This window comes from Chiloscyllium plagiosum, unplaced genomic scaffold (assembly GCF_037043375.1).
Source record: "Chiloscyllium plagiosum isolate Xiang-an unplaced genomic scaffold, Cpla_swu_hap1 HiC_scaffold_39, whole genome shotgun sequence".
NCBI classification, from domain to species: Eukaryota; Metazoa; Chordata; class Chondrichthyes; order Orectolobiformes; family Hemiscylliidae; genus Chiloscyllium; species Chiloscyllium plagiosum.
The window spans coordinates 8858432-8874429 of record NW_028270177.1 but is presented as its reverse complement, the minus strand read 5'-3'; the positions used below and the strand labels follow the sequence as shown (position 1 = coordinate 8874429).

The following is a 15998-nucleotide window of genomic DNA, read 5'->3' as shown; positions in this document are numbered from 1 at the left end:
GTTGCCAACTCTCCGAGGTTGTCTTGGGAGTCCCCATAGATGAAATGTATATTTCCCAGACACTGCTGTCTTCCCAGATGCCAATAATAAAAACTCAGGCAGATGGTCATAAGGGTATTTTAGATAGGACATGGTGTTTTTTTACTCCACCTCAAGGGGGATCGATTGTTGATTAGATGTAAAAATATTATTTACAAGGGAATACAGTCCTTTGAAGAGCAAAACAGTTGGAATTATTTGATGAAATTGCAATCACCAGGAATGCGTTCCAAAGTTGGCTTTGGGAGCAGTGGGGGTGCCAGGAGCAAGCAGATAGGACTGGTTCACAGAACTGGAAATACCACCAGCCTTTCCCAAAAGGCTACAGTCCAAGCCAAGACATCCACTGGCTACCAAACAGTTTTGATCATCACAGTCTCCATTGGCACCAGTATCTACCCAGTTGGTGCCCCTAAACTCGCCACAGTGAGCCAGGACGTTGGGGTATCATGGGGTACCTGTCTGCTGGGTAATGTGGGGGTGTCAGTGAAGTCTACCTCATGTATTTACATTATAGTCCTCTCTGATTGGCAGGGATCAACCCGCCTCCAATAACTGTGTGGCAAGAACAGTGAATCGACAATCCTTCCTGGCAGTGGGCTCTCCTTCAGATGAGGAATAAAAATAGACTGGAAAGACTGGGTTTTGAAAGTGTGTCTCTGTCAATACGAAGATGGAGCAGAAGTAGGCTATTCAGCCCCTCATGCTTGCTGGGCCATTCAACATGATCACAGTTGACTTCATCTCAGTCTCCGCTCCTCTTTCCTAGCCATTTATCCATGACCCTTCAAACCATTACCAATTAAATACTGATCTCCTCCTCACATCCCTGCATCCACCACACTATGGGGAAGTGAATTCCACAGAGTCACGACCCTTTGAGAGAAGATAATAATCACACAATGCCAGCAGCGCTCCTGTTGAATAAACCTGTTTAACTATAACCTGGTGTTGTGTGATTTTTAACTTTGTACACCTCAGTCCAACACCGGCGTCTCCAAATCCTGACCTTTGAGAGAAGTAATCCCTCCTCAATATCACAAAAACGCACGTTAGACTTTTTACCTGTTCAGCTGGACCTCTTGGTAAGTCAGTGCCCTATGTTAGGCTTCACCCTGTGGTACAATCCCATACATAAACCCACACCAACCAATCCCTTACCTTATACCTGTTACAGCTCAGCTGTGAAAGATACATGGAGTGCAGGCTCTCAACAGTTACAAACACACTTCACTGATATATGAAACATCAGACGGGTGGCCGGGGGGTAAGGTTGAGAATGAACGACTAACATAGAATTGTAACTACTGCTAAGTTGAGTTGGCTCATTTGAATGTCTTGCCTCTGTCCAACAAACATTTGGGAACTGGGTTTTGCCAGCACACACACACACACACACACACATGGCTTTGATTTCTCCTTGGTAATGCAGTGAGCAGGAGAGTTGGCAGATGAGCAAGCTCTGTTTGCAGGAGAGACCTCTAACTCCAATCCCTAGCCCCTCCACCCCCACCATCCCTACACTCTCACCCTCCCCTTCTGACAGCTTCTCTGAAGAATCTGACCCCAAGGCAAGAGTCTCCTCCTAACCCAGGGTCCTGAGGACAGCACCCAGAGCCCTTTGGCTGCCTGCGAACTACTCGGTCTAGACAGCGCAGTGCAGGCTGAGTCAGGAGATGGAGCTTTTACTGCATTGTCTGCCCGCAAACAGCCGGACTGACACACTCAGAAACACAGCCTGCAAAAGCAGATCATCATCCCGGCTGGCTGTGTATTAAACAACATGTTAAAACACATACACATAAACACACGCATCCATAACAAATCATGGGTTTGTCCCACGCCTCTTACCTTTGTGACAGTCATGCAGATATTATTTCTGGAGTGAAAGTGGAAGGGGGGGGGGGGGGGGGGGAGTGTAGGGGAGGAGGTCCTGGGGGTTTGACGAGAATCCTCCAGTGAGTAAACAGGGATGGTGCCTGCGGGAACAGGGAGATGAGCTGACTCTCCTACTGCTGCAGTGGCAGAGGAAGTCCGAGACCTTTTTTTTTGTTGCAATCTGATTAACCCAGCCTAACCCGTGATGTCAGCTCTCATTTATAATGGATGAATAGTCCAATAGGGAGGCTGGCACTGGAGAAATCTTGGAGGATGAGAGACACAGAGAGAGAGAGAGCTGTGTGTGTGTGTGTAACAGCCAACGACTGCAAACAAGCAGGAAGTGGACGCATTTCTGTTTGCCAAATCACCAGTGTCTTTTTAAAAAGCTCTCTTTCTCTTCCCTCCCCTCCTCTCTCTCTCTCTCTGTGTAACAATACCGATTCCAGCCCAAAGAGAGCAGGAATTTAAAGGGAGGAGGGAGGCAAGTGGAATTCACGCAGGGCCAATCTGATATTGGCGCAGAGCCGGGAATGGATACAGAAACCGGTCAGGGTGCAGGTTTAACCTGCAGTCTCCGAGCACAGGCATAAGTCTCCTTACAAAGCCCTGTCCGTCAGACAAAGTCGGAGAGAGTCAGCCACACCGCTCTTCCTGAATTTTCCAGATTTCACAATCTGGGCCGATGCACAACTGGTAAAAGCTTTTAACTCTCAATCCCCTGAACAATAGGTTTCTTTATGGTCCCCTTGCAGCTGTTTGACTCATTGCGAACGGCCCCCCTGGCTGCTGCTTGCACAGTCTCCATCCTCTGGCGGTCGCAATTGTCCATTCTAAACAGACCACGCCAACAGCCTCACAGGTAAAAGTCAGGGGATGGGGCAGGCGCTTGTTGTCCCCATCCCTGGTTAAGAGACAGCCGCAACACTCGCAGGAATTGCTAAAGAAACTCAGCAGGTCTGGCAGCATCTGTGGAAAGAGAGAGAGAGAAAGCAGGGTCAACATTTCCAGTCCAGTGACCCTCCTTCAGAACAGTGGGACTACATTGCTGTGGACCTGGAGTCCCGTGTAGGTACAGGCAGACCAGACGAGGGCGACAGATTTCACCCCCCAAAAGACTATCGGACTTTCTAAGATTAAAAAAAGAAACATTTTGCACATTGAAATGAACAACTGAAAATGTGTACCCTTATTTACAATAAGTTACCGGGAACACTTAGTAGGATCACTAGTCTCACATTCCTGATAGAAACTTCATCTAAGTGTCACTGTCTCTATTGTACTAACAGTCTATGGGACCACTCTCTCATTTGAGAGAGAGAGAGAGGGCTAGTGGTGCTTTAACCTGAGGATCACCGTGTCTCAGGGAAGGGGTGAGGTTGAGAAGAGAAAGCCTTCATGGTAACTACAGCCAATGCGGGAATTGAACCCACACTGTTTAGATTAGATTCCCTACAGTATGGAAACAGGCCATTCGGCCCAACAAGTCCACACCGACCCTCCAAAGAGTAACCTGCCCAGACACATTGCCCGACTCTATATTTACCCCTGACTAGTGCACCTAACCCCTACGGGCAATTTAGAATGGCCAATTCACCTGACCTGCACGTCTTTGGATTGTGAGAGGAAACCAGGGCACCCAGTTGAACCCCATGTAGACACAGGAAGAACATGCAAATTCCATACAGGCAGTCACGGAGGCTGGAGTTGAACCAGGGGCCCTGTGAGGCAGCAATGCTAACCACTAAGCTACTGACAATTGCAAAGCAGCTTCCAGCCAACTGAACTTGCTGAGAGAGCTGGTTGAATATTCTAGGAAATTATAGCTCACTGGCTAAGTACAAAAAAGGACTTTCATTTATATAGAGCCTTAGTTGATCTTAGGACATTCCAACTTGCTTTAAAACCTATATGACGTGCTTCTGAAATTTGATCACTGCTCCAATGGAAGGACTGTGAGAGCCAATACATACACAGGGAGCTCCCACAGATGAGTAAAAGATGCCCTTTGTTTTTGGTGGTACTGATTGAGGGCTGGGTATTGGACAATGGTCTAGGCAGGACTTTCCTGGTGCTCTTCCAAATGGTATCAGAGAAACTTCCATGTCAATCGGAGGGGACAGGCACAGGGCCTGGTTCAATGTCTCACCCACAGGGGAGTACTACCAATTAGATGGAGCATGTCCTCAGTACTGCACTGGCTGTGTCGACTAATTGACATGAGAGTAATTAACCAATTTTCAAATAATTTCTCCCTCAGTTTTGCAGTCTGCAGCAATAACACCAGCTTTCATCCACACAGCATCTTCAATGTCCTGACCTTCTGTGATTCTAAGACCAGAAGGCACAGGAGCAGACATAGGCCATTCAGCCCATCAAGTCTGTTCTACCATTCAATGAGATCATGACAGATCTGATCATCCTCACCTCCACTTTCCTGCCTTTTCCTGAAAATCTTTGATTCCCTTACTGATCCAAAATCTCTCTATCTATCAGCTTCTATAGTGGGATGTGAACCCTTGAATATTTACCTGAGCCTATGGATTACTAGGCCAGTGACATTACCATGATATGAACCTCTTCCTATCAAAATGTCGTGGTCTGATACAATAATACCATTATGCCATTACGTAATGTAATCAGTAGATGTCCTTTTGTGTAATAAGTGGAATTGTATCCTGGCTTGAGATCAGGATTTTGGTTTTGGATTTCCCCAATTTGTGTTAAGCCCACGCTTTACTGCATTGCTCAATCAAAGCTCTCACCTCCTTCATAGGCATTAAATTATTTAGACTGTCGAATGAGGCAGCCAAGCTCCCACAGAAAGGAATTGAATTCATTACCATTTAATTTTATTTACCCAGATCAGGTGTAAAACTGGAAAGCTTTTGTGAGACAAGGTTGAAAAATTGGGAACGGTTCCACTGAAACATTGTTAATTCGGAATTTTCATGATTGGGGCTGATGGAATTTCGTTTGGAGTGGATATTGGGAGGTGAAAGCCCGGTGAATGTAGCTGGACACAGATAAAGAATGAACAGTCCACTTTCACAGCACAGAGTCACACATCCTCAGACAGATAAAGGCTGAGAGGAGATTTGATAGAGAGGATGTAAGTGATGTGCTAAAGGTTCAAGGGCCATGTGAGAAAAATCTTTCAGACAGCCCATAGTTTGGGTATGGAATGCACTGACTGGAAATATGATGGGGGCAGGTTCAATTGAGGGATTCGATAATTGGGTAGAAATAACATGCAAGAGTATGGGGACAAAGCAGGAGATTGACACTAGGTAATAGAACCCAGTGCAGGCACGATGGGCTGAATGGCCATCTCCAGTGTAATAATTCTTTGATCATCAGTCGACTTGCCTTTACGTGAAGCTATGTTTCAGCATCTCTTGGGTGGGAAGTAGCAGATTTTGCAGAATTTTACATTTTCCTCAACTATTTCCTCACCGCTCTGTGATTTTCTCCTGTCAAAGTTATTTACGGTTTAGCCTCCAAATGATTGAAACAATGAATTCCAAAAATAGGTTCTTCCGCCATTTCCTTCCCCTGTGTGCACTCCAGTTTGATTCATGGGCAATATTACTGACTAATTCAATCTGTTTGTCGGGTGTGCAGGTCAAATAACAGTCTATCTGCATTCTTCAGTCACAGCTGCTTGGCTTTCCAGAGGAACCTGTAGCTTAGGATCGAAAAGAGTTTTTGAAATAAGTAACGCTGTTGATTCTTTGGTCATTCGGCAGTACTCAGCTTTGTTTTAACCACCATTCACCAAACATTGAGAGTGCAATGTCAGGGAGAATTATGAAATGAGTTAGAAGGATCTTCAGCTGAATTAATATCAGTTTATACTGTCAGAGTTCTCTCTCAAAGGTGTTGCCTGTTGCTGGAGTGCAGCTCCGTATAGATAGTGCCTCAGCCAAGACAGAGTTCCTGAGACAAAGACTGTTAAAAGTGACTGATAAAGTTACATCTCAACAATACAGTGTGCAAGCAGGCCATTTGGCCCATCGGGTCCACACCAACCTCTGAAGAGCATTTTACCCCCTCTATTCTATAACCTTGCATTTCCCATTGCTAACCCACCTAACCTGCACATCTCTGGACACTATGGGACAATTTCCATGGCCAATCATCCTAACCTACACAACTCTGGACTGTGAGCAAAACCAGAGCACCTGGAGGGAACTAGGCACAGAGAGAACATAGCTTAAAAATGCGTTGCTGGAAAAGTGCAGCAGGTCAGGCAGCATCAAAGGAGCAGGGAAATCGACATTTCGGGCATAAGCCCTTCTTTAGAGAGAACATGCAAACTCCACACAGACAGTTGCCTGAGGGTGGAATTGAGCTCAGGTCTCTGGCAATGTGAGGCAGCAGTGCTAGCCACTGAGCCACCATGCCTCACAGCACCAGGGACCCTGGAGACTGTGTGGAGTTTGCACATTCTCCCCATGTCTGTGTAGGTTTCCTCCGGATGCTCCGGTTTCCTCCCACAGTCAGAAAGTATGCAGGTTAGGGTGGACCGACCATGAAAGATTGCTCTACAGTGTCCAGAGATGTGCAGGTTAGGTGGGCTAGCCTACAGGGAAGGGGTTTGGGGTATGCTCTTTGAAGGGTCAGTGTAGAGTCAATGGGCTGAATGGTCTGTTTCTACACTGTAGGGATTCTATGAATCTATGAACACTACAAATTCAGTGAATTGAGGCAGTTTGATAATCCAGTGATTTATCAAACACCTTTCCCAAAAGTAAGGTGTAAAATCAAAATACTACAGAGGCTAGAAATTCGAAATAAAAGCCAAAATTGCGGGAGAAACTGAGCAGATCTGACAGCATTCTGTGGAAAGCAAATCTGAGTTAATGTTCCAGGTTGACGATTTTTCATCAGAACTGTAAATGAAAGCTGCCTCTCTCCTTTATTCTCACCCTCGCTCTCAGACTCTGTCCCTCATTTGTTCGTATCTCACTCTCTATTTATTGTTGTCTCTCTCTCTCTCTTTTTACCCAGGCTTCCAACTCTTATTCCAGTTCTTGCTTCCACCTTATTCCATCTCCTGTCCTCCTCATTCTCGAATCCAGGCTATCTTGTGTCTTGCTTCATTTTTGTGATATTTATACAAAACAGGCAACTATTTGGTGAAAGTTGGTAGTTTCATTCACTGATGACTTGAAGGTGCCGGTGTTAGATTGGGGTGAGCAAAGCTAAAAATCACACAGCACCAGGTTACAGTCCAACAGGTTTATTTGGAAGCACTAGCTTTCGGAGCGCTGCTCCTTCATCCGAAAGCTAGTATTTCCAAATAAACCTGTTGGACTATAACCTGATGTTGTGTGGTTTTTAATTTAATTCACTGATGACCATTCGAATGGTTCCTTCAGTTCCAGGAACAGGACATTTTGTCAAACCATGGTTCTGTCAGTTCCTCTGAATGGTTGTGAAACAATTCCACGGAGGCTGGTATCCTGTCACCAAGTCACCCTTTACGTAAACGTACATAGTGTATGTACTCACAGAGCGAACAGAACCCCTGACAGCCAGTGCTCTCTGATTGGACCAGATTAACAGCCCCAAACAGGAAACTCATACTCTATGAGGTCCACCTGCCTGCCCTTGGTACAATCACTAGAGGTTGATGTATTGTATTCTATCAGTCTGTAATATTTTGCTACACCATAAGAACAAGTAGAAAAAACTCCAGCCGTTTCTAAGGTGACTGATTGCTTCTCTCCTGAGTGTCCTGTGCCAGATAGATTGATGGGCGAGTGGAGGTAGAGTTGGATTTCCCACATCAGGGTTTCTTTTCAAGCTTTCTACATTAAGGAGAGAGAGAGGAAAGATTCATTGTCAAGGTGTACTACATAGAAATGCAATATTTAAAGATGTATTCTTCCTTGGGATGTGGGCATCACAGATGAGGCCAGCATTTGTAGTCCATCCCTCATGGTCCTTGAACTCCAGGCTATTTCTGAGGGGAGTTAAGAGTAAAGCACATTGCTGTGAGTCTGGAGACACATGTCAACTGGAGTGGGTAAGGCTCAGCATTGACTGTAATATTTTCTCCACTGAGGGGATATCTACAGTCCATAAAAACCGAAAGAACTGCGGATGCTAGAAACCAAACCAGAGATTGCTGGAAAAGCTCAGCAGGTCTAGCAGCATCCCCGAAGGGTCACTGGACCAGAAACATTAACTCGGGTTTTTCTCCTCAGATGCTGGTAGACCTGCTGAGCTTTTCCAGCAATTTCTGTTTCTGGATATACATTCCATAACTGGCAAATGGAGGCCAATGCATCAAGACAGTAGCAAAGGAGTGTAGAACCTCCCAGTAGATCACAGCTTAGTGAGAACGTTGGGAAGGATGGCAGAGTTTTTTCCCTTTAAAGAATAGTTTTTTGATATTCCATCCTGGTTTAATGATTATAGAGCCATAGAGCTGTACAGCGTGGAAACAGACCCTTTGGCCCAACTGGTCCATGCTGACCAGATATCTCAACCTAATCTAGTCCCATTTGCCTGCACTTGGCCCCTATCCCTCTAAACCCTTCCTATTCATAAACCCATCCAGATGCCTTTTAAATGTTATACAATTGTACTCCACAACCACCTGATGAAGGAGCAGTGCTCCAAATGCTAGTGCTTCCAAATAAACATGTTGGACTATAACCTGGTGTTGTGTGATTTTTAACTTTGTACCCCAGTCCAACACCGGCATCCCCAAATCATGCCATTTAAATGTTGTAATTGTACCAGCCTCCACTACTTCCTTTGGCAGCTCATTCCATCAGTTTCCATGGTGGGACTTGAACCCATGTCCCCACATTAACTGAGGTCTCTGGATTACTAGCCCAGTGATATTATGCTACTGTATCCCCCATGTGGCTTTTATCTACATATTACTTTTACATTTCTCAATCCTGGCATCGATAACAGTGTTGTGAAAGGCAGCTGAATGGTATTTGGGAATTTTGAGCTGCGTTGAGTCTGGTTATGGCCCTCACAGAGCAGAGGGGAGATTTAATAGAGACATTCAAACTGATGAAGGTTAAGGAGAAACTGTTTCTGTTGGCAAAGGGTCAGCAGCCAAAGCACAGAGAATTCTCAGACCGTCTACTCCACTGTACACATGTTCAAAGAAACAATGGGAGGGCAGCTGGCCATTCAGCCCTTGAGCTAGTACTGCCATTGCAACTGATTAAGACAATAGACAATAGGTGCAGGAGTAGGCCATTCTGCCCTTCGAGCCTGCACCACCATTCATTCTGATCATGGCTGATCATCCTCAATCAGTATCCTGTTCCTTCCTTACCTCCATAACCCTTGATTCTACTATCCTTGAGAGCTCTATCCAACTCTTTCTTAAACGAATCCAGAGACTGGGCCTCCACTGCCCTCTGGGGCAGAGCATTCCACACACTCTCTGGGTGAAGAAGTTTCTCCTCATCTCTGTCCTATATGGCCTACCCCTTATATTTAAGCTGTGTCCTCTGGTTCGAGACTCACCCATCAGCGGAAACATGTTTCCTCCTCCAGAGTATCCAATCCTTTAATAATAAGGATTTACATCTTGATTCCATCTACTAGGGGAGACACGAGACTATTGGTAATGATACTGGACCAGTAATCGAAAGCACCAAGTAAATGGGGGTGGAGTAGACATGTTCCACTGCAGCAGGTGGTGGAACTGAAGGCTTGTCTCACTCAAAATGACTGAGCAAACATCAACAATCATCACTGAAACCCAACCGCTTCACTAATGTCTCTTCAAGGGAAGGAGAACTGCCACCCTTACCCGATCTGACCTCGTTACTCCAGGGTCACAGCAAAGTTGCTGACTCTGAGTTGTCGCTTAGTCATTGAGCTATTCTGTTGTGCCAAGGTGCAGTGCAGAATGGACTGGGGAGTTCACCCCCACCTCCTCAAGGTCAATTAGGGATGGGTAACAGAGGCTGCTCTTGTCAGCAACAGCCACGTCCTGTGAAAAAAAACTCAAATAAAGTTCTAATTTGATTGACATTGATGTGAAATACGTAAGAGAGTAGTCAACCCATCAGTCCTACTGTATCACATTTACAGAATTACTTACACATTACAGTCATTCAGCCCAGCTTTGAAAGACCCATTCAGGGTAGGCCAAACTGGGCTGTATTCTTTCGAGGTTTAAAGCATTAGAGGTTGTCGCATTGAAAGTGACAAAGCCCTTCAAGGGACAGACAAGTTAGATACAAGAATGAAGCTCCCCCTGCTGGGGAACCAGGGGACACAAATTAAAAAGAAGAGGGGTGCAACGTTGGGCCAAGATGAAGAAATGTTTATTTATCAGAGGGTTGTGAATCTTTTGAATTCTCTGCCTCAAAGGGCTGTGGAACCTCAGTCTTTGAGTATGTTTAAGATAGGGATGGATAGATTTCTGATTCCCAGTGGGGTACAGGGTTATGGGAACGTGTGGGTAAAAGGTATTGAAATGTTTGATCAGCCATGATTGTTTTGAATGGTGGAGCTGGCTCGATGGACTGAATGGCCAACTCCAGTTGCTATGTTCCTATACAATTAGCCCCATTCAACAACAATAATGTCCCTTTAACACATTAAAATGTCCCAAAGTGCTTCACAAGAGCATTATGAGTCAACATTTGGAACATTTCCATTTTGGGTCCAGGTCAAGTTTTGTTGATAATAAAAATAAAATGCAGCAGATGCTGCAGATCTGAAATAAAAACAGAAATTGCTGAAGAAACTCAGCAGCATTCGAGTCTGATATGACTCTTCTTTGGAACTTTAGTTTCTGTTTATCGTTGTTTAAACTTGTTCTTTTGAAACAACTTGGGCTGTTTTTACCACATGATATCATTGTACCTTTCAGAATGCTACAGCACGTACAGTTGGGAAATCAGCTCTTCTGCCCATCTGGTGAATGCTAATATTTGTGTTGTAATCAAACAGAAGTCAAAGTCTTTACCAAGCTGTGTGGTTCGATACACCTGAGCTTAAAACACAGCTTCTATATTTCCCTTCATGACCTTGAACAAGTGTTTGAGATTAGTAACAAAGGTTTCCATTGTCAACTCCAGGCCTATGTGGAACAAGAGCATTTCGATGAGCTGTCCTAGTGACTAAGCTCAATATTGCTCTCACTAGATCAGCATATTGGTCAGAGTCAATGGGCTCTCCACTTACATCTCATAGTTCACCTCACAACCAGTCCCCAGTTGTAGCACAGATGCAGACCGGAGGGAGTGCCGCACTGTTGGAGGGTCAGTGCTGAGGGAGTGCCGCACTGTCGGAGGGTGAGTGCTGAGGGAGTGCCGCACTGTCGGAGGGTCAGTGCTGAGGGAGTGCCGCACTGTCAGAAGGTCAGTGCTGAGGGAGTGTTGCACTGTCGGAGGGTCAGTGCTGAGGGAGTGCCGCACTGTCAGAAGGTCAGTGCTGAGGGAGTGCCGCACTATCGGAGGGTCAGTGCTGAGGGAGTGCTGCACTGTTGGAAGGTCAGTGCTGAGGGAGTGCTGCACTGTGGGAGGGTCAGTGCTGAGAGAGTGCCGCACTGTTGGAGGATCAGTGCTGAGGGAGCGCTGCACTGTCGGAGGGTCAGTGCTGAGGGAGTGCCGCACTGTCAGAAGGTCAGTGCTGAGGGAGCGCTGCATAGTTGGAAGGTCAGTGCTGAGGGAGTGCCGCACTGTCGGAGGGTCAGTGCTGAGGGAGTGCTGTACTGTTGGAAGGTCAGTGCTGAGGGAGTGCCGCACTGTCGGAGGATCAGTGCTGAGGGACTGCTGCACTGTTGGAGGGTCAGTGCTGAGGGAGCGCCGCACTGTGGGAGGGTCAGTGCTGAGGGAGTGCCGCACTGTTGGAGGGTCAGTGCTGAGGGAGCGCCGCACTGTCGGAGGGTCAGTGCTGAGGGAGTGCCGCACTGTGGGAGGGTCAGTGCTGAGGGAGTGCCCCTCTGTAGGAGGGTCAGTGCTGAGGGAGTGTTGCACTGTCAGAGGGTCAGTGCTGAGGGAGCGCCCCTCTAGGAGGGTCAGTACTGAGGGAGTGCTGCACTGTGGGAGGGTCAGTGCTGAGGGAGTGCCACACTGTCGGAGGGTTAGTGCTGAGGAAGTGAACTACAGAAGCAATCATCCCAACACTCACAAACAAAGTTGCATTAGAACATTAGTTCAATGAGCCACCACACACTGCAGCACAGAGGAACTACGAAGAACAGAAGAAAACCATCTATACAGCGTATTCAAAAAGAATGGGTACCCAATGAACACTGTCCTTCGATTTGTCAACAACAAACCCAAACAAGCAGACAAAACACGACCAGAAACCCTAGCCACTCTCCCCATGTCAATTTTGGAAATGCTGCCAGACTACTCAGACCCCTTGGCACCATGGTAGCCCACAAACCCATCAACACACTAAAACAGCAGCTAATGAACTTGAAAGACCCTATACAGGCAACAAGCAAAACTAATGTCATTTACAAAATACCTTGCAAGAACTGTAACAAACACTTCATTGGACAAACAGGGAGAAAACTAGCCACCAGGATACATGAACATCAACTAGCCACAAATAGACATGTACTACTCTGTCTAGTACTCTTACATACGGTTGAGCACTGATTCTTTCCTGATGAAGGACCTTTGCCCAAAACGTTGATTCTCCTGCTCCTTGGATGCTGCTTGATCTGCTGTGCTTTTCCAGCACAACGCTCACTGATGATGTTACCAAGTACGGTGATGAAACATCTGAAAATGAATCTTCCAGCTCAGCGAGCAAACATACATCCAGAACATCAACCAGAGCTACAAATCTTCTCTAAACTTGTGAAGCGTTGTATTATCAGAGGGTCAGTACTGAGGGAGTGCCTCACTGTCGGAGGATCAGTACTGAGGGAGTGCCTCACTATCGGAGGGTCAGTACTGAGGGAGTGCCGCACTGTCAGAGGGTCAGTACTGAGGGAGTGCCTCACTGTGAGAGGGTCAGTACTGAGGGAGTGCCTCACTGTCGGACGGTCAGTACTGAGGGAGTGCCGCACTGTCAGAGGGTCAGTACTGAGGGAGTGCCTCACTGTCGGAGGGTCAGTACTGGGGGAGTGCCGCACTGTCAGAGGGTCAGTACTGAGGGAGTGCCACACTGTCAGAGGGTCAGTACTAAGGGAGTGCCTCACTGTCAGAGGGTCAGTACTGAAGGAGTGCCTCACTATCGGAGGGTCAGTACTGAGAGAGTGCCACACTGTCGGAGGGTCAGTGTTGAGGGAGCGCTGCCCTGTCAGAGGGTCAGTACTGAGGGAGTGCCTCACTGTCAGAGGGTCAGTACTGAGGGAGTGCGTCACTGTCAGAGGGTCAGTACTGAGGGAGTGTCTCACTGTCGGAGGGTCAGTACTGAGGGTGTGTCTCACTGTCAGAGGGTCAGTACTGGGGGAGTGCCGCACTGTCAGAGGGTCAGTACTGGGGGAGTGCCGCACTGTTAGATGGCCAGTACTGAGGGAGTGCCGCACTGTCGGAGGGTCATTACTGAGGGAGTGCCGCACTGTCGGAGGGTCAGTACTGAGGAAATGCCACACTGTCAGAGGGTCAGTACTGAGGGAGTGCCACACTATCGGAGGGTCAGTGTTGAGGGAGCGCCGCCCTGTCATAGGGTCAGTACTGAGGAAGTGTTGCACTGTTGGAATGTCAGTCCTGAGAGAGTGCTGCACTGTCAGGGTGTGTGTGCAAAAGAAGTGCCACACTGTGGGAGGGTCAGTGCTGAGGGAGTGCTGCACTGTCAGGGGGTCAGTACTGAGGGAGTGCTGCACTGTCAGAGGGTCAGTACTGAGGGAGTGCTGCACTGTCAGAGGTTCAGTGCCGAGGGGGTGCTGCACTTTCAGAGGTTCAGTGCTGAGGGAGTGCTGCACTGTCAGAGGGTCAATACTGAGGGAGTGCTGCACTGTCAGAGGTTCAGTGCTGAGGGGGTGCTGCACTTTCAGAGGTTCAGTGCTGAGGGAGTGCTGCACTGTCAGAGGGTCAATGCTGAGGGAGCGCCACTCTGCCAGAGGGTTAGTGCTAAGGGAGTGCCACATTGTCAGAGGATCACTGCTGAGAGAGTGCCACACTGTGGGAGGGTCAGTACTGAGGGAGTGCCACACTGTCAGAGGGTCAGTGTTGAGGGAGCGCCGCCCTGTCAGAGGGTCAGTACTGAGGAAGTGTTACTCTGCTGGAATGTCAGTCCTGAGAGAGTGCTGCACTGTCAGGGTGTCAGTGCAGAAGGAGTGCCGCACTGTCAGAGGGTCAGTGTTGAGGGAGCGCCGCCCTGTCAGAGGGTCAGTACTGAGGAAGTGTTGCTCTGCTGGAATGTCAGTCCTGAGAGAGTGCTGCACTGTCAGTGTGTCAGTGCAGAAGGAGTGCAGCACTGTGGGAGGGTCAGTGCTGAGGGAGTACTGCACTGTCGGGGTGTCAGTGCAGATGGAGTGCCGCACTGTCGGAGGGTCAGTGCTGAGGGAGTACTGCACTGTCGGGGTGTCAGTGCAGAAGGAGTGCTGCACTGTCGGAGTGTCAGTGCTGAGGGAGTGCTGCACTGTCGGGGTGTCAGTGCAGAAGGAGTGCTGCACTGTCGGAGTGTCAGTGCTGAGGGAGTGCCGCACTGTCGGAGGGTCAGTGCTGAGGGAGTGCCGCACTGTCGGAGGGTCAGTGCTGAGGGAGTGCTGTGCTATTGGAGAGTGAGCAGTGAGTACTGTCAGAGCACAGAACTGAACAAATGCTTCATTCCCTGTTGTTTGGTTGAGTGATCAGAGTAAATTGCCCACTCCCAACACAGAGCTGGGAGTTATCTGAGAGGAGTGTGGAGCTATCCCAGTTTCCCGGGACAACATTCCTCCCTCAGTCACATCAGATTGGAATTGCTAGAATCACTAATGTGTACAATGTGTTACCCTGTTTGTTTATATAAAAGGGATGGATTATACTCGCAGCAGCCTGACAGAGTTTTAGACGTTGATAAGGCGCATCTTAAGCTTTTTGAAGATATAAGATGATTCAAAGACACATCCTTAACACTGGGAGTCCTTTTGTGTTGGATGTAACATTCAGAGCAATGGGATGAGTTGCCATAGAAATCATTGCTATGGAATTTGTGGCTTGCTAGACAGAAAACGCAGTGATAGGGTGTCTTAATGAATGTGTTTGATGAGGCTATGTTGCTTTGTACTGAGGCAGGGTTAGGGGTCAAAGTAGTGGTTATAATCTAATCGACTTTGCATACCAGTATTGTTGACATAAATCACTCATAAAACACATGAATATTATAAACAGTGGCCACTTGTTCCCCTTCGTAATCTGAAAGAACAGATCTCAGAATGTAAAGCAGAAAGGATTGTTGTAATCCTCACTGGATTGTTATTAAGGCAGTACACATGGTCTGACTGAGCTTCGACTCTTTGCACTGTTGTGTGTCTCATTCTTTCTTGCTATTTCTTTTTCATCGTGACTTGATCTGCTTGTCTGTCTCACACTCTCCCTCCAACCCTCCCTGCTCCTCAATCTGCCCGTTATACTCCTTCTCTCTATCTCTGTCTGTCTGTAACTCTCCTTGACTCTCAATCTTTGCCTCAATCTCTCTTATTCTCTCACAAGCATGTAGACCTGAACACCTACCCCACAGGCTGGAGAGGCAGTGTACACTGTCCTTGTCTCCTTAGGGGCAGCTCCTCTAGGGTTAAGTGCCTCGCAGGTGTGGAGATGGTCAATGTAAAGGTTACACTAAGATCAAGCACCCCGGGGTGGGGGAGGGGAATGGTAATCCTGCCTCTTCAGATCCTGCTTGTAATGGACCTGGGGCAAAGACGGTTCCCAGTCACGGAGAGACCCAGGGCACAGATGACTGAGAGCAGGATGGGGGTCCTGGAGAATGGGGGCCTAGGGAGAATTTGTTTGGCAACAAGGGCAGGGTGGGATTCTCAATTTGCTCCTTCAGCAACCTCGGGCCCTGGTGAATTCTCTACCCGGAGTGCTGCCAGCCTTTTTAGCACCGCTCCCTCATCTCTCTCCCTGTGCCTCTGTCTCTCTACACTGTTCAGTTTCTCAACATACACATTCTCAACTTGGCCCTTGTCACCATCT

At 47.6% G+C, this 15998-nt stretch overlaps 1 protein-coding gene across 1 annotated transcript in view; it reads right to left on the bottom strand.

Moving 5' to 3' along the window:
* Positions 1–2183, bottom strand: part of coro2ba (coronin, actin binding protein, 2Ba) — a 206533-nt gene extending 204350 nt beyond the window's left edge. The window contains exon 1 of the mRNA XM_087981465.1: positions 1891–2183. Coding sequence (XP_087837591.1) covers positions 1891–1905 — 15 coding nt within the window. The 5' untranslated portion in view covers positions 1906–2183. The remainder of the gene's footprint in view (positions 1–1890) is intronic.
* Positions 2184–15998: the final 13815 nt, after the last annotated feature.